The sequence below is a fragment of the Engystomops pustulosus genome, chromosome 4 (genome assembly GCF_040894005.1).
Source record: "Engystomops pustulosus chromosome 4, aEngPut4.maternal, whole genome shotgun sequence".
Classification (NCBI taxonomy): domain Eukaryota; kingdom Metazoa; phylum Chordata; class Amphibia; order Anura; family Leptodactylidae; genus Engystomops; species Engystomops pustulosus.
Window position 1 is genome coordinate 109,037,654 of NC_092414.1, and position 20,635 is coordinate 109,058,288.

Below are 20,635 nucleotides of genomic sequence, written 5' to 3' on the forward strand. Positions count from 1 at the left end.
GCTCAAAAGATGTTAAAATGGATACTTAAAGGGGTTATCCGAGTTAACTAATAATTTAAGGCCTGGCTGGCTATTTAAAAATAATAAATGTGTACTTACCTCCTCCGGCGTCGCTAATGTCCCATGCCGCGTCCATCTGATCCATGCCCCTGTGTTTACACAGACACCGTCCCTGTCTCTCCACATTGTAAGCGCTGGGAGATGGTGTCGGATGGCCGGCGGCCCGTGCCCCCTTGTAATCAAACCGGCGCACAGATCAGATTGCCCACGTCGCGGGACATAAATATGGAGGTGGTAAATATGTGCTTATTATTTTCAATTAGCCCACCCTAGCCCTGTCCTAAATTATTAGTAAACTGGGATAACCCCTTCAAGGACGTCATTACAAATCCATCAAAATTAATAAGGGAAAAAGTATTGTTAGTCATCTGTAATTCATGTTAAAAAAAAACAGAAGATGCTAAACACAAATGTGAACGCAGATGAGAAGTGGTCCTTGCTGCATGCTGCATTTACATGTTCATGCATTGTATTTAGAAATGCAATGCAAATGCATGTGGATGGGGCTCTGCCTGATCGCACATAAGTTTCCGTTCTGAATTGTTTACATGTGAAATAACCGGATGCACATTACCGATTGCATGCGTTTATGCTGAAACGCATATGCATCCAGGCAGAATCCCTCCCTGTTCCGTTTGGATTCTGTTTTGAAACGCAATCAATACAGAAGATGTGAATGCAGCCTTACAGCAGTGACAGCTACTAGAGCTCTGTGGGATTCCAGTCTGGATGTGTTTGTCTTTGCACTAATAGATCTTAAAAAAGGGGGAGAAAGTGAAAAATGTACAAAGTTTCAGAACTTTTTATTATGGGAGGAGATGGCTCCATCCATGGAGGTTGTCAGTGAGCAGTGAGGCTGCAGTACAATAGTAGGGGATGGCGCACTATGGAGCTGATCATGCGCTCCAGGCCGCTAGCATTGCGCACACGGCAGTGGAGAGCCGCCCTGCACCCGGCTCCCCCGGCCACTCTGCTCATACCTACCTCTTTGTGCGGACGGGGTAGGGCACAGGGGTCGTTACCAGGCCACAGAGGCGCACAGCAGCCCCGCTCCGTGCCCTCCTCCCGTGTGCGTGACAAGTGGCACAGGCAGCAGGGAACCCAAGCGGTGCCATTTCAGGGAGCCCGGGACTGAGGTGGGCAGCCGGGTCAGCAGGTGCACATAGTACTGTACTGGGCGCCGTACTGCCCACACAGCACAGGACAGGGGGGCCTCACTGGGGGTCTGCGCCACCGCTACATCCATGGCAGGCCAGGCAGGCAGAGCGCGCCGAGACGCATCAGGCGCAGGAAGCGGCCGCACGGGGAAAGGGGCGCGCGGCAAGGGCGCCTGCAGGAACGCGCGGTTATTGTTATTACCTCAGGCTCGGCAGATGGACTCCGGAACATGGCTCACACCAGAGCGCAACCGAGACACAGCCACCGGACGACGCGCTCTCACCGTGCGCAACGCCCCGCCAGCCAGCAGGCTCTCCAGGGCAGAGGAGGAGGAGACAGCGCGTCATCAAGCGGCGCCCGGCCAGGGGACCAAGGCTCCGAGATCTCCACCGACGGGAATATGAGGGGGCACAGACTGCCAGCTCTAGTGCCAGGCGGCGAGAAGCGGCTACTGGCCGTACGCCCTCACCGGCCGGTAACTGCGCGCCGAGGCGCTACTACAGCTGCAGTCATCCCTCAGCACTGAGAAGTGCCCCTGCCAGCCATACATTATCAGGGAGCCCACCATTCCCAACAGGGCAACCTGGAATCCCTCTGTCAGGGCAAGTGGTTGGCTCATAAAAAGAGAAGTATCACTTCCAGTCTGACCTTTAATGGAAGTGAATAATACCATGTCCAAACATTTTACCATACTTTAACGCTTGGCACAACTAAGCATTGCCCATTCCTTCCTCACATATTGTGATATTGGGGCACAGGGACTGTATGCTTACAGCCAAATGTCATGTTTTACAAATGATATACCTTGGCACCAGCATAAATGTGGGCAGAGGAGTTAGGCTACGGAAATACAAAGATTCCTTGGGAGGACAGTCATCAGGGCTTGTACAGGTTTTCAATTCTCCTCCCACAAATGCAGCAACTCTGGGCTAGGTGGGCATGAAGGGGGGTGGCACCCATAACAAAAAAGTTATGGGTGTCTGAAAACAGCGAAACAGCCATGTTTATTTTTTGTACAAATTATTGATTTTTTTTTTAAACCTACTAAAACATAATAAAATCTCCATGATCTTACTGACACAAAGAATAAAGGAGAGGAGTCACTTGGACCACACAGAGAAGGTAAAAACAGAGCCGACAAGAAACCGCTGCAAATGCAATCTTTTTGTCAATTTCACCTCATTTGGGTGAAATCTACATTGCATGGAGTACTAAATGACCCACTAGTACACGTTGTCCTGCACCTCATACATCTCTAAACAGGAAAATAAAAAAGTTGTGACTTTTAGAAGGAGGGGAGCAAAAGACAGAAATGCAAAAATGAAAAAGGGCTGAGTCCTGTAAGGGTTAAAACAAAAAACACTTTTAAACACATTTAATGTCGTGATACAGTCAAATTTAGAAATGTAATATCACATATATTAAAGGTGTTCATTTCAGTTTTCCTGATCATATGAAGCCTTTATATTACCCTTTATTTGTAGATGGCCTTACCGTATATACTCTAGTGTAAGCCGAATTTCACGGGAACAAAAAATGTGCTGAAAACTCAAACTTATACATGTGTCAAAAACGTTGGCTGACGTCAGAGTGTGAACTCGCTGCTCTGGGAAGTAAGAAGAGGACCTGTGGGTGTCGTAAAGGTGAGTTTTGACTTTATTTTTTAAGCGCTAGGCATCCTGGGGGCTTGCTATATATACTGGTGACGGGCTGGCTGGCTATATGCTGGTGGCTGTCTATATACTAAGGACTGGCTGGGGGCTGGATGGCGATATACTAGGGCAGTGATGGCGAACCTTTTAGAGACCGAGTGCCCAAACTACAACCAAGACCCACTTATTTATCGCAAAATGTGATTATCGCAAATTTGTGATTTACACTCCCTTCTCTGTCACAGCTTTCATTTATATCAGCACCCTGAGGACACCAATAAAGCATAAAATAGAAGAAATTTGGATGATCATTGTAGCTTCGCTCCAGGGTCACATAAAGAGGAAGAATTGTCAGGGCCGGAGCAGGAGATACAATGATAAATCCAGATCTGTCCACATCTTCCCATTCCCCCAGTAGTCCCAGGTAGCTCTGTCACCATAAAATAGCTCCGTGCTTAGCAAGTCCTAGACTGTCTGGGACTGCAGGAAGATACGTGGAGTCATCTCTGGTGATGGCCTGGGTGCCCACAGAAAGGGCTCTGAGTGCCACCTCTGGCACCAGTGCCATAGGTTACCCACCACTGTAGGTGTATGGGCTAGCTAGCTATATACTGGGGGGAATGGGCTGGCGGGCTATATACTAGGGGGCATGTGCTAGCTGGCTATATAGTGGGGCAGGTTTATACTGAGTGGTAGTAGACTGGTTAGCTATATACTGGGGGGCAGGAGGCTAACTAGCTATATACTGGGGGGCAGGAGGCTAACTAGCTATATACTGGGGGGCAGGATGCTAGCTAGTTATATACTGGGGGGCAGTAGGCTAGCTATATACTGGGGGCAGGAGGCTGGCTAGCTATATACTGGGGGGACAGGATGCTGGCTAGCTATATACTGGGAGGTAGAAGGCTGGTTAGCTATATACTGGGGGGCAGGAGGCTAACTAGCTATATACTGGGGGGCAGGAGGCTGGATAGCTATATACTGAGGGGCAGTAGACTGGCTAGCTATATACTGGGAGGTAGGAGGCTAGCTAGCTATATACTGGGGCAGGAAGCTGACTTGTTATTTACTGGGGGGCATGCATTTCCCACCCTAGACTTATACTTAAGTCAATAGGTTTTCCCAGTTTTTTTGAGGTAGAATTAGGTACCTCTGCTTATATTCAGGTTGGCTTATACCCGAGTATATACGGTATATGTTTTTTTCTGATGTTAGCCATACACAATAGCTAGAAGTAGACTGATTGTTCAACAACCTCTGTACAAATGATTGTCTGATAAATTGTTGTTTTGCAGAACTAACCATACACGTTTTGTCACTACTGAACAGTAGTTTTTAAAAATATGGTACAATAAGGACAATGGTACAATAAAGTCCTATGTGAAATAAGAAAATTCAGACAAACTTTAATCTTAATTGACTTAATGGTCAATATTTGTATGAGATTAATAGGCATTCATTGTTCATTTATGTTTAAATCATTCAATTTTATAAGCATAAGGATTTCTGGGAGATTAGACATAACACAAATTACCTAAAGAGTCACAGGGGCGGATTAGAGTCACACTGGCTTGTCTAATGTCCCACAGGACTTCTACATTGTTGTAAGCTATCACCGGTAGCTGCCACCCAGATTGTGATGATGTACCTGTCTAATAGGACATCACTTAGGACATGAACTTTTATGTATTAATCGGCAATCAGCAGGTCCCTATTGTTCCATAGTGCTCATTTGACTAGTGAAGGAGGCAACTGAGTATTTTGTTAAGGGTGAATCACACCACCCTCTCTAGACCTTTTGAAATTTATCCGGGCATTCTCTTCTTTTGTATGCCACACGGTTTAGATGGATTGGTGTTTACTGGTTGTTTTCCACATGGAAAAGGACAGGGGACGCGGAGCCATTCACCGTAATGCAAATGTCTTCCTTACCAACAAAAGGGATTCCCTCAAAATCTCATATGGTGTTGCTATACCTCCTTGTCTAATATCCCCAGAAAGCATACCTAAGGTGTCAGAAGGATTGGCTCCCCTCTGCAGCAGATGCATTTTGGGGATGCATTTATTATGGAGATCACATTTTATGTAATCTTGCTGGGGTAAGATTGCACTGGTGGGTAAAAAAAAAGTTGTATAATTTTATTATTGGCAGAGAGAGGGTGGAAGCCCCCCCCCCCCCCACTCACACACACACACACTAATGTCTTCCACGTATGTAGGGCTGGGACATTTTGATGCTCTTTTTTTGCTGTAATCAGATGTGAGTAGAGCATAGAAATAAGGTCCTGAGGTCCCTGGGATCTGAAAACACCGATTAGGGGATAGCTGGTGAAAACCTTGGCGGGGTTTGAACTGTGAGGAGAGGGCATGTCTTAATTGAAGGTACTGGTAGAATATATAACTGGGAATATCATGAATGGTCTAGAGTTGTTTAAAGGATTTGAGATTAGAGTTGTCATACAGGTCTGCTAGTGTGAGGATACCAAATTGCTCCTATGCCGCCAATTCTGGCATTTTAGATATTTCATGCAGCCCTGAATTACACCACAAAGGGGTCTCAAGTATAATATATATCAAGTATAATAACCACTCTGGCTAATCTGTAAGCGGGTAGTAAATGTTTGGCGTATGTGCAGGAAGCTTCTAGGACTGGCCATAGTTTATCTAGTTCTAAATAGTGTGCCAGTTGGTAATCTGAAGTGGGTAGAGGCGTGCACAGTAGCCAGTTCCTAATGCATTTAGTTGGCCCGCTAAATAGTACAGACTCAAGTGTGGGAGGGCCGCTCCTGCTTCGTGCTTTGGCCTTTTCAGGGTTGGTAGACTCAACTTAGCCCTGAATGATCCACAAATATTTAAAGGTAAATGTTATAGGGAATTCCAGCATAAAGTCACCCTCGACCAGGCTAATTTTGTCGGATAATGGTGTGAGGGAGGACTTGGACCAGTTGGTGCGAAGGCCTGAGAACTCGCAAAATTTCTCTACAGTATGTTTCCCATCGCAATAGTTAAAGAATGTTTGGGCTCTGCCATGAATAACAGTAGGTCATCTGCGTATTGTGCTGTCCTCTTTATTTCCCACGCCTATGCCTTTGTAAAGGGAAAAGTAGCAAGTTTATAGATATTGATGCTCGAGGAGATTGGTAGATAACAGATTAAGCTGACCCCCTACCTCCAGGACCCCAGTGTGCCATTGGACTTCTAAGTTATAAATATAACAAAAACACGTTTAACAATTTGGTATTCGTATAACAACTCAAGGGTATCTCTACCCGCCTCTACTGGGATAATGGGTCTAGTAGCCCTTCTATTCATATTTGTAGGTGATTCGTGGCGCTCTATTTAGAAAACGTTGGTAGTTAGATCTGCCTGGGTAGTCACCCGTAGGAGATGCTAAGTGGTAGGTATAACCACTAGCTAAATTATTGCATCAATGCCTGTGATTTGTATGTGGCATGGGCACCGCATCTTCCCCTACAGTGGAAAGGACATAGCATGGGGAGTACATCAAAGAAGCCCACCTGTCTCCTGGTAGGGCATTTGGTATCCGGACATAAAGGTGGGCGTTAGAAACGTAATCATCCGAAATACAGTAAAAAGTCCACCAAGTGTCCTTACCTATAGGGAGAAAAAGCTAAATTGAAGATCTTATTAAGGAACTTTACAGTGTAAAGGATACTAAGATCTCGGAAGCTGGTTCAGCCAGTCTTCTGCTTCTTTTGGTGACAAGAAGAACAGGGTCTGCTCTCTGTGTATCACACGTAATCTTCACACGTAATCTTGCTGGGTATGCCATGGTGTACTGGATTGAGGCTTCGCTTAGATGCTTCTTGACCTGCTGGAACGTGGAACAAATTTTCTGAAGAGCCGCTGAATAATCTGGGACTAGCGCCACGTTGAGTAGATGTCCCAGGCAGGGAGGCTATGCTGTCCCAGGCGGGGAGGCTATGCTAGGACAGGGTGGGCCCTCTCCACCGCAAACGCTGTTGAGAAGTTTGCCTCCCGCAGAGTATCACGTAGCCATTGCTCAATGAATATACAAGGGTCTCTTTCCTCTGTTATCTCTGGGACGCCAATTATCCTAAGGTTATTTTGGTAGAGCCTGTTCTCCAGGTCATCCACCCTTTGAACTCATAGGTTGGCCACTCTCTACAGCTCCGTGATTCTGTTTGGAAGCGTTGCCTCTGTGTCTTCTAGCTGAGACACCTGCTCTTCGGCCTCACCCACTCTGCCTCTTAGATTTTGCATAGCATGTCTCAAAAGGCTAATATCTACTTTGACCTCCTCGATTTTCACAGTCAGAGATGCAGTCCCTGCTTGGATGGCCTCCAGTAACTGAGCTGTGACTTGTCTCAATGTGGGCTCTTGTTTTGGGTCTGGGGCTTTCTGTTTGGCTGAAGTCAATTACTGTTGGGACCTTTAACACCTTAGCGCTCTGCGCCGTAGCTGTACTGCGCAGAGCCGATGCCGGTTCAGCGCTGTATAGCAGCCGAACCGGCATCGTTAGCCGCGGGATTTCAGCGGTAATTTACCGCTGACATCCCCGGCTAACACCCGCGGTCGGAGTGGGCTCCGATCGCGGGTGTTTAACCCGTTAAATGCCGCGGTCAACGCGACCGCGGCATTTAACCTGCCTTCTGGGGGTCTTTACCCCACGATCGGCCCCCCCGCACCGTTTTCGGGGGGGCCGATCGCTGTTTTGGCTCCTCTGGGGTCCGATCGGGACCCCAGAAAAGCCTGGAGGGTTTACCTTTAAGATGGCGTCTGTGACGTCATCTTAAAGGCAAAGTGTCAGCCTATGCATCTGCATAGGCTGGCACTGATAATACCCTGCAATACATTAGTATTGCAGAGTATTATCAAGAACAAGCAATCAGATGATTGCTTGTTCATATCCCATGGTGGATCATGTAAAAAATGTACAAAATAATGTTTTTCAATAAAAAATTACTTTATAAATCACTAAAAATGCCCATAAGCCCCAAAACATATAAAGAGACATATAACGCTCAAAAAAGTCTAAATCATAACACAAACCCCACATATATAGTATCACCGCGTCCGTAACAATCCATAGAATAAAACTGAATAACTATTGAACCCATATGATGAACGCCGTAAAAAAAAAACGCCAAAAACCCGCCAAAAATTATGATTTTTACCTATTATATCCCACTAAAAATGCAATAAAAAGTGATCAACAAAACATATGTACTCCAGAATGATATTGTTGTAAAGAACAACATGTCCCGCAAAAAACAAGCCATCAACCAGCTCTGTAGCCAAAAACGTAACAATGTTATGCCACTTGGAAGACGGCGATGCAAAAATTATAGATTTTTCCCCACATTAGGGTTTTATTTGGCAAATTTAGTAAAACATAAGAAAAAATATTCATGTCTGGTATCCCCGTAATCGTATCGACCCATAGAATAAAGATAACATGATTATTAGGCTATACGGTGAACACGAAAAAAAAAAAAGTAAAAAATCCAGTACAGAATTGATGCTTTTCTACTCATGACCTCAAAAAAAGTTCCAAAATTTTCAACAATAGGTGATACCAGCCCCAAAATGGTAACACTGGAAAAAGCATCTCGTCCCGCAAAAAAAATGCCATCACATGACCCCAATAACGGAAAAGCGAAAATTTTATAGCCTTCAAAAGGGGGCAACCAGAAAACTAAAATCCTGGCAGCTGCAGGGTGCTCCTTCCCTTCTGTGCCTCGCTGTGCCCCCATAACACAAGTAATGTCCACGTGTGGGGGGTCGCTGCACTCAGGAGAAATTGTGGAACAAATTTTATGGTGAGTTTTCTCTTTTTATCTTTTGGAAATGTGTAAATTTTAGGGCTAAATGAACGTATAACCGACAAAATTTGACCATTCTAAATTTCACCGCCATTTTGATTCAATTACTATGAAGATCTCAAGGGGTTAACAATCTTTGTAAATGCTGTTTCTGATAGCTTGAGGGGTGCAGATTTGAAAATGGGTTGGTTATATAGGGGGTTTTGTTGCTAAATATGTAAAATTTGATTTCAAACAGTATTTATCCCCAAAATAGTCAATTCCGAAAATACGGAAAATCGCTATTCGATTTGTAGGCCGCCTGACGTCAAAATAAATTATCCAAACATTTCAAAAATTATGAAAATGTAAAGTAGACAAATGGGAAATGTTATTCTGCAAGTTATTTAGGTGGTAAATTTATCTGCCTGAAAACGCGGTGATTTTGAATTTCGAAAATGGCAAATTTTTCTAAAAATTCATCATTTTTTTCTTTTTTTTGTAAATAAACGCAAAACTTATCAGCCAAAATTTACCACTAAAATGAAGTACAACATGTGGGGAAAAAACAATCTCAGAATCGCTTTGATAAGTAACAATGTTCAAAAGTTATTACCACAGGAAGAGACACTGGTCAAATTTCAAAAAAAAGTTGCGAGCCTTAACCTGCAAACAGGCTGCGTCCTTAAGGGGTTAAAATGGGCTGGCAGAGCTATCAGCCCCCCTGGCCGATTCTCGCAGCCTGTCAGGGACCGATGCCGTCACCTTGCAGCTCATTTGTACTGGTTTGCAGCTGCTGAAGGATGATATGGTTGCGGTGAGCTTGACTGTGAGAGTATACTTAAAATTAAAAAACAAAGTCTTATGTCTCCTGCCTCCTTTGCTATTTCAGGTCCCTTTAACCCTCTGGTAATGTACCAGCTTTATGGGTTCTCAATTGGAGTGCTGGTTGTGAGGAGGAGCTCCCTTTTCTTGGCCCCTTCAGGAATTCTGAGCCTCCCTAAGGATTGCTGGAAGGAGAGGGGTACCTGAGGGGGGGCGGGGTTATATTGTGTTGTGGCGCCTGTTATAGCCTCTCGATGCAGCGTCAATGACAAGCCCCTTTTGTACCTGGAATTACAGCTGTATGTTGGAGACTAGATATCCGGGTGTCCCTGGAGTTGCGGCTTGGTGTCATCTCCTCTGGGCAGCCGCTACTTGTTTCATCAGAGAAAATGGCCACCATACGTGGCCACCGTGCGCCAGTACCCCTGGCCATATCAGGGCTCTCTCTACCACACCCCCGGGTGCCGGTGGCTCATTGTGGTCTCGCCGACCCCTCTGGCTGACTGCAGACTGACTGCAGACCTCCGGTCTGGCGTTAATCTTAGGTACGCTGGTGGTTCCGTCTGCTCCTTCTCCCTGACAAGACTCCTGGCGAGTCCCTGCTATTTCTCTTCGGTGCCTGTGCAGGATAAAGAAAGGATTATACACCGGCAATGGCGGAGCTCAACTTCGGCATGTCTTTCCAGCTCGGTTACTCGCCACGCACCCCATGTACCTCACTTTTGATTAATTACGTTATAAATTTTTGGTTTGTCTACCTGAATCTCTTACACTGCACTCTTTCTTGATTTTGATTATCACGGTGTTCTTACATTGTACATAAAGATGTTTTCTAAGCCTTGTAAAATAGAGTAAAATTATGCATAATTTCCCAAAGTAATTCAGAATATTCTAATGAAAACCTAGTCATAATTAAGATTTATTTTTTCTGCAGATAGTTTTACCAAACTCATGTTTTTCAGAATAGTTAATGCTGTTGCTGCACACGTCTCAATGTATTAATATGGATTCGAACAGCAGTTGTTTTCTGTAGGTAAATGTAATATTTTTTTACATTTCACAAAGCAGTGCGCACTTTTGAAAAATATAAGCATATGAAATATCTGAAAACAACAATTCTAGGACAAAATGTTCTTAGCTGAATCTAAAATGATTTCCCCAAGATACAGTTTAAAACAGAAGTTTACATACACTATATAAAAAGACACATATGCATGTTTTTAATCACTATGAAATCAAAACAGAATAAACTTTTCCAGTTTTAGGTCACTTAGGATTACAAAAATTATTTATGTTTGCCAAATGCCAGAATAATGAGAGAGACTTTTTAAATGGAACCTGTCATCAGGAGCCCTTTTTCTGGTTATGAATACCAACATAAGATATCCCAGTCCCCTATGTACTCGTCCTACTACTAACAAATAAACAAGCAATACCAATGGGAGTATATAGAATGCCTCAGTAACTGAACATAATTAATTCAGAATTCCAATGTAACTTTATTTAATCGGCCATCAAAAAAACATACGGTTAAAAAACACACACATAAAAACCACAAAAGATGTGGCGGTGGTCATAAATAATGCAGTACATGTTAAATACATCCAAAATTACAAACACCAGTATATACACAATCAGGCTATAACCAATAGTATTACCCACCAGGGTGTAATGAGCAGCCAACAATTGTAAAGGTAGTAATTCTGACCACCGCCACAACACCCCGATGCGCGTTTCGCCGTCGCTTCCTCTAGGGGGTGTGCTGTGGTTACCCCCCCATGTCCCAAAAAAGAATATTGCGCACATCGCCAACATGTTATATTAAAACTGTCTTTTTCCGATAAAAGCAAAAGTTAGATGAACGTTTACCTTTCTCTCTGTAGAATAATCTCCATGGGAGTGGCCAGTGAGAAGCTATTTCCCCCCTCCCTGGGGAAACCACTCCGTCATGTGTCTATTTAACAAGGAGGGAAATGGGTGTTTTTTTTTAAATTTGAAATAGAAGCATGATTGAGCAGTTTCCAGAGGATGTGCCGTTGAGGCATTTTTTTGTTATGACAAAGTCAAGTTTCCATATATTTCTTTAGTATTTGGTACCATTGCCCTTAAACAGTATGACTTGGGTCAAACATTTTGGATATCCTTCCACAAGCTTCTCACAGTAGTTGGTGGGAATTAGGGTCCTTCCCCATGACAGAAATGGTGTTACTGAGCCATATTTGTAGGCTTCCTGGCTTTCACCTGCGTTTTCAGCTTTGCCAATAAATAGGAGTGATGGCCACTCCAAAATATTGACTTGTTATTCTTAGTGGGTTTAGCTACTCTTTTACAGTTGCCCATGTGCCCTTATTGCCTTAAAGAGGTTTACCCATAAAGTAAAGTCCTCAAATCTTGATCTAGCAGTGATGCTAAAATTAAAAGGATAACCTTTAATCCCTTACTGCAATTTTACTCACTTTTTTCTGCTTTTGCTCCAATCGTGGCAGTAGATTTTTTTTAAGCCTCAGACATTACAAGACCTGGCCGTATAGGTTAAATACCCATTGCCAGGGAAACGGTAAACAAAATACACCAAATAGTGTCACTTACATATAATACAACAGATAGCATTTATTATTCAAATATATAATCCAATAAGCAAATCCTCAGTGTGTATATGTGCATGTTTATAAATAGTCACTTATGAACAAGCTTGTTACGTGACCATTACAATAACAAAGAAACAGTTACTGTATGCCGATAAGCTCAAAGTTAGCAGGGGAGGATATATGTAAAAACTAAAACAGTATGGAAGAATGAATAAATAAAGGCGAATAATGGGGCAGATTTACTTACCCGGTCCTGTAGCAATCCTGCGGTGCGTTGTCCGACGAGGATTCGTGTCTGCCGCGATTCACTAAGATCATGCGCAGGTGTCGCTGCTGTGCCAAGTTCCGCCGAAGTTCACCTTCTTCCCGGTGCATGTGAGTGCTTGATCTTGCGACACATTTGTTTTTTAAATTCCGCATTTTTTTCCGAATCCGTCGGATTGTCCGACGGCCATGCCCCCCGATTTCTGTTGCGTGCAAGCCGACACTGATGCACCACAATCCGATCGGGTGCGCCAAAAACCCGGGGCAATTCGGTGCAAAATGGAAATATTCGGGAAACCCGACGAAAGTGCAGCGTTCGGACCCTTAGTAAATGAGCCCGAATGTCTTTAGCTCTGATCACATTTAAGAATCTCTCTTCACCTTACATATATTACATATATATATTATATAATACACACTAATAATCTGATTAGGTGAATAACTTTAGACCATTATCAGATACTAAATCTATCCCTCAATGTTCATACAATTACACAACCAAGTTGTATCTAATATTAATCGTATAGAAATACACTTTTTCGGGCATTCAGACCCATAATGCCCATAATCAATTTAGCTTTCTAGCATAACAACATTTTAGAACAATCTCCACCCAAAGGATTCAATTCTACTTTCTCCAATCTTGAAAACCATAAGATGTCATTTATGGCTTTCCCTCACATGGTCAATTAGACGTGGACATTTTTTTCCTGTAGTTATGGTGTTCCCTAATTGTTTTACCTATGTAATATCTGTCACATGGACAGAATATCACATACACAGCAAATGTAGACCTACAATTAATGAATAATTTAACTTCATGTGTAATACCACCCATTCTTATCAGCTTTGCTTGAATATTGAAATTGCAAAAGACTTATTTGTAGATCCCTACTGGAACACATTTTTGTAACCAATTGTATCATGCTGTAAAGAAAAAGCTCTGTACTAATTGTGTCCTGAGGGTGGGGTTCCACGTGAACAAAATAAGCAGTCTGGACATTGTGCCTTTCGATAGTTGTGCATCCTGTGCAATATTTTCTAGTTTTATTGATGACAGCCCGTATCGCACCCTCGTAAGGATTAAATCAAAATGTAAAGGAGAAACTATTTGCAACTCTGAGCTCGAGATGACCTGGGAGTAGTACAGGACAGCTGAAAAGTACTTACTACTCTGGGGTCCTCTCTTGCGGGCGCTGTGCTCTGGGTCCTGACCTCAATGCAAACAACCAGTGTACAAGGAGAGGATCCTATTGCAGTGAGGACTTCTCATCTGCACTCTGTACTACATGGCCTCCTGCTGCAATGAACGCTTCCATCAGATATGTTACATGAGTTATGGAAGTACTTAGTTGAGATGAATGTGTGTATCACTTTATGTACATGCTGAAATGTGAAGCTCCTTTACTATAGATTAGAGGAATAAGCCACTGGGAAGGAAAGCATTTATCTCAAGCACTGATTGACCAGGAAGACAGGACTGTGGAGTCGGTGACCATTTTGGTGGAGTCGAAGTTCAGGATATTGAGGAGTTGGAGTCAGAGGTTTGGCTTACCGACTCCACAGCCCTGGTCAAGACTTGATTTATGGTCGTATCACATTCCAACCAAAACACACAATATCAGTACTGATGGAGATAAGTTAGAATCATATCTGTGAAAAGTTGTATTTTTGTTTATATCATTGATTAAAGAATATGTTATTTTACCATACTGTGTATATTTAAAATGTTTTCTTCATGGGAATACCCCTTTAATAATAATCCCTGAATGTTCAAGTGATTCAGCACTCCTGCTACTTACTTTAGTGCTGTCTGTGGCTCTTTGTGTATATGTCTGAGCACTGATGAATAGGAGGAGCCTGCAGCAGGAGCATAATGACTCATCCTGCACTCCCTTCTGCTCTCTCCTTGTGTCTTTCAATGAGATGGACTGTGAGAGAAAGAGGCAGTGGTTGATACCATTAGGACAGACTGAAGGAGTGATAAATAGGGAGTTCTGTATATATGAAGAGGGCATGTTGAGAACAGAAAAAGTCTGGAACTCTCAAAAGAGGGAAAGGTGCAGAGACATGTCTAATAGGGAGGCAAATGTGCAGACATGTCTAATAGAACAGATTTACTGAAAAGTGGCCAACCGCCTGTATGCCACTTTTGTCCATTTAGAAGACCCATTTTCAATCAAGCTTTAATTTCCTGGCTGATGTCTTGAGCTGTTGTTTCGGTTTTGCCACAAAATGGGGCACATTTACTAACAGCTTTGCCCCACACTTTTATCGGACTGTGCACCTTCATCTAGGCTAAATCGGCTTGCACAGGTATTAAAGAAGTGTCTGCACTGCTATTGTGTCGCACCCAACCCTTTTGTGGAGCCGCTGAGCTAGCCTCCATGCGAAACAAATTAGGAGGTGTGCCATCGGTTGGTCCAACTGATTTGGACCGAGCACCGTATTTAACCTGCAAATTGTGTCGCACGCCCTATGTTAAAGGTGCACCACAAAAAAGATGGTGAACTCTGTTGAGCCAGTGCACGGGAGCGATAGATTCATGATTTCTGGCGGACTGTGCACCTTAAATCGGCTTGCACAGGTATTAAAGAAGTGTCTGCACTGCTATTATAGTAAATGTGCCCCAATGTTCTTTCCTCAGGATGTCACTTTTTTGTGCTGTGCTCCAGTCCCACCACAACATGATGCTTCTGCCTTTGTGTTTCACAATTGGGATGTTGTTCTCAGGTTTGTAAGCTTATTTCTTTTTCCTCCACACTTAACAAGGGTCATTATGGCCAAACTGTTCAGGGCTGTTTCCTGGCAGAGTGGTCTTTCAGCCCAAGTCGATTTAGTACTGGATAATGACACACTCCACTGCAAACTTTTTGAAATAAACTTTTTGGAGAACACAATTTTTTTTTTTACAAAAAAATTGTTACAAAAATATATACTATACAACCCAATTTTTGCAGAGCTATTGCCCTTTTTATTGACCAAAAGTCATCTGAATACCCATTGGGGGACATCTACTATGGCGCTTCCACCAGTTTTGTGGCACTCTCACCACATGTTCTGCTTTCCGACCTATTTATTAGCTGGCAGCTCTAGAAAAAATGGTATGACTCTTCTCTGAAAAGAGGTGTGGCTTTGGCGTAGTGGAAACTCAGACACAATTAATGTGTGTTGCAACCATTTTTGGGCGCTGTAAACTGGTGGAAGGTAGACCCAAAGAAATTTGGTCTACCAAGGGCACAAAAACATGCTTTTGCACTCACATTAGGATGCCTGCTGCCTGTCCTTCTGGCATCTAATTCGAACTTGACGAGCTGTGGGACAAGATCATCCACTGATGCATTTCCACAGCTCCACTCTACGGCAGAGTTCAGCCTGTTCTCCGACTGTTGGACACATTTATGGACAGGACAGATTTTGGTCCCACAGACAGAAAATGGTCTGGGCACCAGAAATGTATCTTTCCGACAACAAGTCGGTAACAAAGCCAGTGCAGACACCGGCACTTTATATAAATGTCCCCTATTCATTGTGTGAGAAGGAGGGCTTAGTTTTTCTTATTGTGTCTTTTATGCACTGAGAGGAAAAGCCCTTTTTTCCCATTGCTTTTTTAATGTCAGTGAGAGGAAGGGTCCGGTTTTCCCACTGCGTCTCTTATGGTAGTGAGAGGAAGGCCTCTGTTTTTCAATATATAATGGGTGGCCACCCTGCCACACTATAAAACAATATTCTTGATTCTACCACTAGAGTTCATGATAAAAAAATGAGAGAATGCACGAGTGATAGTGTTCTCATTTGACATTGATGGCATAGTGGCGGTTACAGAAAATAATGCTCCCCTCCTGGACATTACAGACATCACATGCATCATTTAATGGAGTTTACCTTAAAATGTTGGTATGTTGAGTCTTTGATACGATCTCAATGGAGGATGACCACTATTCAAGGGCCAAATCTGTTTTTCTAATGACGGAAAACATTAACCTCCTCACGCTCTGCACCATACATGTACAGCACCCACCACTAGTACCATCAATCAGTGCTAGCACCAATCCCGAGTATTAACACTCTGATTGCAGCCGTATGGCACCTGGAGACTCATTAGTGGTACATTCTAATGAATACTGTGTAAAAAACGCCATATACTGTACTACAGTAGAATTGCAGTATATGGTTGGAACAATCAGACCATCTAGAGTTAAAGTACCCAAGAGAGTCTAAAGAATAGTTAAAAAAAAAAATTCACCCCTTTCCCTAGAACTGATATTAAACTAAATAAACAGTAAAAAATCACAAACATGTTTGGTAATCCCAAAATGCCTGATCTATCAAAGTATAAAAACAATTCCTGGTGATGAACCCCCTAATGGAAAATAGCGCCCAAATGTCTGAAAAGCTACTTTTACACCAATTACATCATATAAAAAAATGATTAAAAGATTACACAGTCCTCAAAATGGTTGCAATGAAAATGTCAGCTCACCTGCATAAACAGCTTCCTACAGCAAAGTATGAAAAAGTTATTAGCATCAGAAGATGGCGAAATTAATTTTTTTTTTTTATACACATTGGGGCACATTTACTAAGAGCATTGCACCAGTTTTCTGTCAGACTTTGCACATTCTATCTAGTGGAAACTGCTTGCACAGGTATTTAAGAAGTGTCTGCACCACAAATGTGTTGTACGTGACCCTTTTGTGGCGCAGCTGCACTAGGCATCATGCAACAGAAATTAGGGGGCATTCCCGTGCTCAGTCGGACCGTGCATCAGATTTAACATGCAATCTAACAGAAGTGTTTTGCACGACCCATGTAAAAGATAGACCAAAAAAAAAGCTGTGCACTCTGTCTCCCCAGTTTAGGGAGTGCCATATTAATGAAGAACGGGCTCCAGAAGTCATGAATCTGGCGCACCTTGCATTATACACAGGCAAGCTACACTTAATGCAGTTTGAACCATTCTTAGTAAATGTGCTCCATTGTTTTAATTTTTTTAAATGTATTAAAACATAAATAAACCTATATAAATTTGGTATCCCGTGATCCTACCGCACCACAAAAATGTGACGAGAATGCATTTTTTGCCAATTTCACAACATTTGGAATTTTTTTCCAGCTTCTCAGTACATGGCATGAAATATTAAATAACGTCACTGAGACATAAAATTTGTTACGCAGAAAATATGCCCTCAGACAGCTCTGTAAATGGAAATGGAAAATGACAAAGTTATAGCTTTTGAAGGTGGAAAGCAAAACATCAATGAAAAAACACTGCATCCTAAAACGGTTAATGCTGCCCCATTGATGTACTATAAAGCCCTAGCCCTAAACTCATCTCTGTAGCTCAGGGGCTGTTGTAGGCCTTGGAAAATGAAAAGCTGGATGAGGAACTTATCTTTGAAAACCTTTGGATATTTTAACCAAGACATTTATGTTTGTCCTCATCAGCATCATATTAACCTTTCATTGGACTCTCATAGTGAAGTAACTGCTACACCAGAGAGGAATCGATATATGACAATTCTGCCTATCTGTATTGTGGATGCAGCTCGATTGTTTGGCTGTGTAGTAACCAAAAACCATCCATATGATAAACTTACTGCAGAACTCATAAATAAAATTCGGGCCAAGAAAATGGCATGCAAACATTTGATCTAGGTTTCTTCACACTGTTTACTGACGAGCACATTTACGATCAAAATACTATTCAACACTATTCACTAACAATAGCACTTTAAGGATCCACGTACCATTGTTTGCTATTCATGGAAATAGAACTTGAATGATCTGTGTATCAGTGTGCGTTATTCATGGACAACAGAACTTTTATGATCTGCGTATCAGTGTATGCTATTTATGGACAACAGAACTATTATGATCCACATTTTAATGCGTACTAATCATCATGATGAGCACTTCTATTATCCATGTATAAATGTGCACTAATCACTATGATGGTCAGTAATATTATCCATGTATTAATGTGCACTAATCAGTATGATATGCAGTAATATTATCAGAAAAGAAAGCACGGTCCAGCCCGGATCCAAATTCCAATAACTTCTTTATTCAATGCATAAATAGCAATAAAAACTTCCACTCAGAAGGACGACACCAGCCTACGCATTTTAGACAGCAGACCTGTCCTTATTCATGGCTAACACTTAATGTCATACACCTCCAATTTATAATGAAAATACACTCCCCTTCTTTTCTGTACCTCCCCTCACCCATACGTCATTTCCGATACCGCCTCTAATTTGACTAGATATACATTTAACCTGCTAGCAATTGCATAAAACTAACAATGAGGATCACGCGAAAAAATAACACAAAGTAATAAATAAATACATCAATACATTGCCACACATCTTGTATAATATATCATGAAATTTCCTCGAATAGCAGTCCGTGTCGCCATGCCGGAGAAGAAATGGGGTCACGTGATACCAGTTTTGTGCATGGTAGCAGTGTGTCTTTCCAGTTGAAGTCCTGTATACAAATGCCTGTTGTTAAGCAGCGTGATTGCACAGTTAAAGTCCTGTAAACAAAGGTGCGTTGCCCAATAACCCATAGTAGTCATGTGACAGATCACGTGATGGTCATTTGAAGAATACAATTTGACATCAGGAGCTGCCACCATATATGATGAGTCCCATCAACAGCGCAGCGGAGATTCCAGTTGGGGGTTGACGCTGGTCTCGAAGAACATGTGACGGGCGGAGAGAGCCTCCTACTGAAGACCAGGAATCCACGCGGCACAGCCGAGGTGATTCAGTGGGGTGAATGGGAACCGAAGAATCTAGAAGTAATAATGGCGTACACAGAAGTGTATAAATAAAAGCAATCAATATAAAATAAAATAATAATAAAATAATTTAAAATGACAAGAATGGATACAATGAACAGTATGGTAACATGAACCCTGCGGCATAAGAATGGTTGATCGAAACAGTGTAACAATGTAACAATAGTGATTAACTAAGAGGGTTTTACCAACATTTAATAGTGGTACATTAGCTCTCGTCTCCGATTAAGCCCTTGTGGGGAGCAAGTTTCCAATGTAAAACTCCAAATGCTTCCCTACTGGCCAAACGTATTCCGAAATTGCCACCCCTAATATTTCTTTTGACTTTTTCAATGGCAAATGTAACTAGTGTACTGGTGTCCCCCCTATGTACCCTGACAAAGTGTTGGGATTCACCAGACAGATTACAACCGGAAGGGTTCGAGATATCGTGCAAATGCTCGGTAAACCGGACTTTGAATTTACAGGTAGTATGTCCAACATACATTAGATTGCATTGAGTGCATGGTGTGATGTACACTACATTTTCTGTATTGCAGTTGATCAGTTTTTTGATGGGAAAACTTTTTTGGCCATTACTGTTTGTACACGACTTAGTTTTGTTGGCGACAAAATTGCAGGTAAGACACCTTGATTGTGTGGTATACAAGGAAGGGGAGAGCAAATTCCCCAAACTTTGGCCTCTTCTAGAAATGATCCTACACCCATTGTTAAGGATCTGTTCTAATGTTGGATCGCCTTTTAATAAAGGGATATGGCATTGTACTATGTCCGAGATATCCTTGAACTGAGGGCTAAATTGGAGCACTAGTGTAGGAACATGTCTAGAAACAGAGGTCTTTGTATGTTTATTGTTCTGAATCTGATGTTGTTCAACATGTATGAGTGACTGTCTGTTTTTAATTGATGCTTTCTTATAAGCTCTTTTCAGGGACCATTCAGGATAGCCCCTGCTTATTAGTCTACTACAAACCTGTGCTGCCTCTGTCTCAAATAGACTATCGGTACTGCAATTTCTCCTAACACGTGTTAATTCACCAACTGGTATGCCTCGAATAGTATGTGAGGGATGTTGGGATTTGGCGTGTAAGATGGTGTTCCCTGCCAGGGGTTTCCGATATGTCTTCGTGATGATGTTTTTGCCGCTAACCCCTTTAAGATGCAGATCTAGAAATTAAATTTCATTGGGATGGGTGGCAAACGTGAAACTCAAAATGACTGTTTTTTTTTTAAGATAATCGACGAAGATTTTCATGGCAGGCACATCCCCACACCAGACGATCAAGATCTTGTCGATGTACCTGCCATACCACTCAATACAGTCGAAAAATGGATTATCGTGAGAGTAGATAACATGCTCCTCCCACCACGCCATTGTGAGGTTTTTCATCGACCCCCACCTGGAATCTCCGCTGCGCTGTCGATGGGACTCATCGTATATTGTGGCCGCTCCTGAAGTCAAATTGTATTCTCCAAATGACAATCACGTGATCT

At 42.5% G+C, this 20,635-nt stretch overlaps 1 protein-coding gene and 1 long non-coding RNA gene across 5 annotated transcripts in view; one reads left to right on the forward strand and one right to left on the reverse strand.

Moving 5' to 3' along the window:
* Nucleotides 1–1,700, reverse strand: part of ZNF800 (zinc finger protein 800) — a 27,209-nt gene extending 25,509 nt beyond the window's left edge. The window contains exon 1 of one of the 4 annotated variants that reach the window (XM_072147037.1): nucleotides 1,420–1,700. Coding sequence is in view for 1 of the 4 variants with exons in the window: in XM_072147040.1 (XP_072003141.1) it covers nucleotides 1,420–1,449 (30 nt within the window). In the remaining 3 variants the exon portion in view is untranslated. Of the gene's footprint in view, nucleotides 1–1,044; nucleotides 1,300–1,419 lie in introns of those variants that run through there. The other 3 variants (XM_072147040.1, XM_072147038.1, XM_072147041.1) reach the window with 3 other exon arrangements.
* Nucleotides 1,279–20,459, forward strand: LOC140126961 (uncharacterized). The gene is made up of 3 exons (XR_011854934.1): nucleotides 1,279–1,693; nucleotides 2,703–2,861; nucleotides 20,376–20,459. It is a non-coding gene; the product is annotated as an uncharacterized lncRNA (long non-coding RNA).
* The last annotated feature ends 176 nt before the right edge of the window (nucleotides 20,460–20,635 follow it).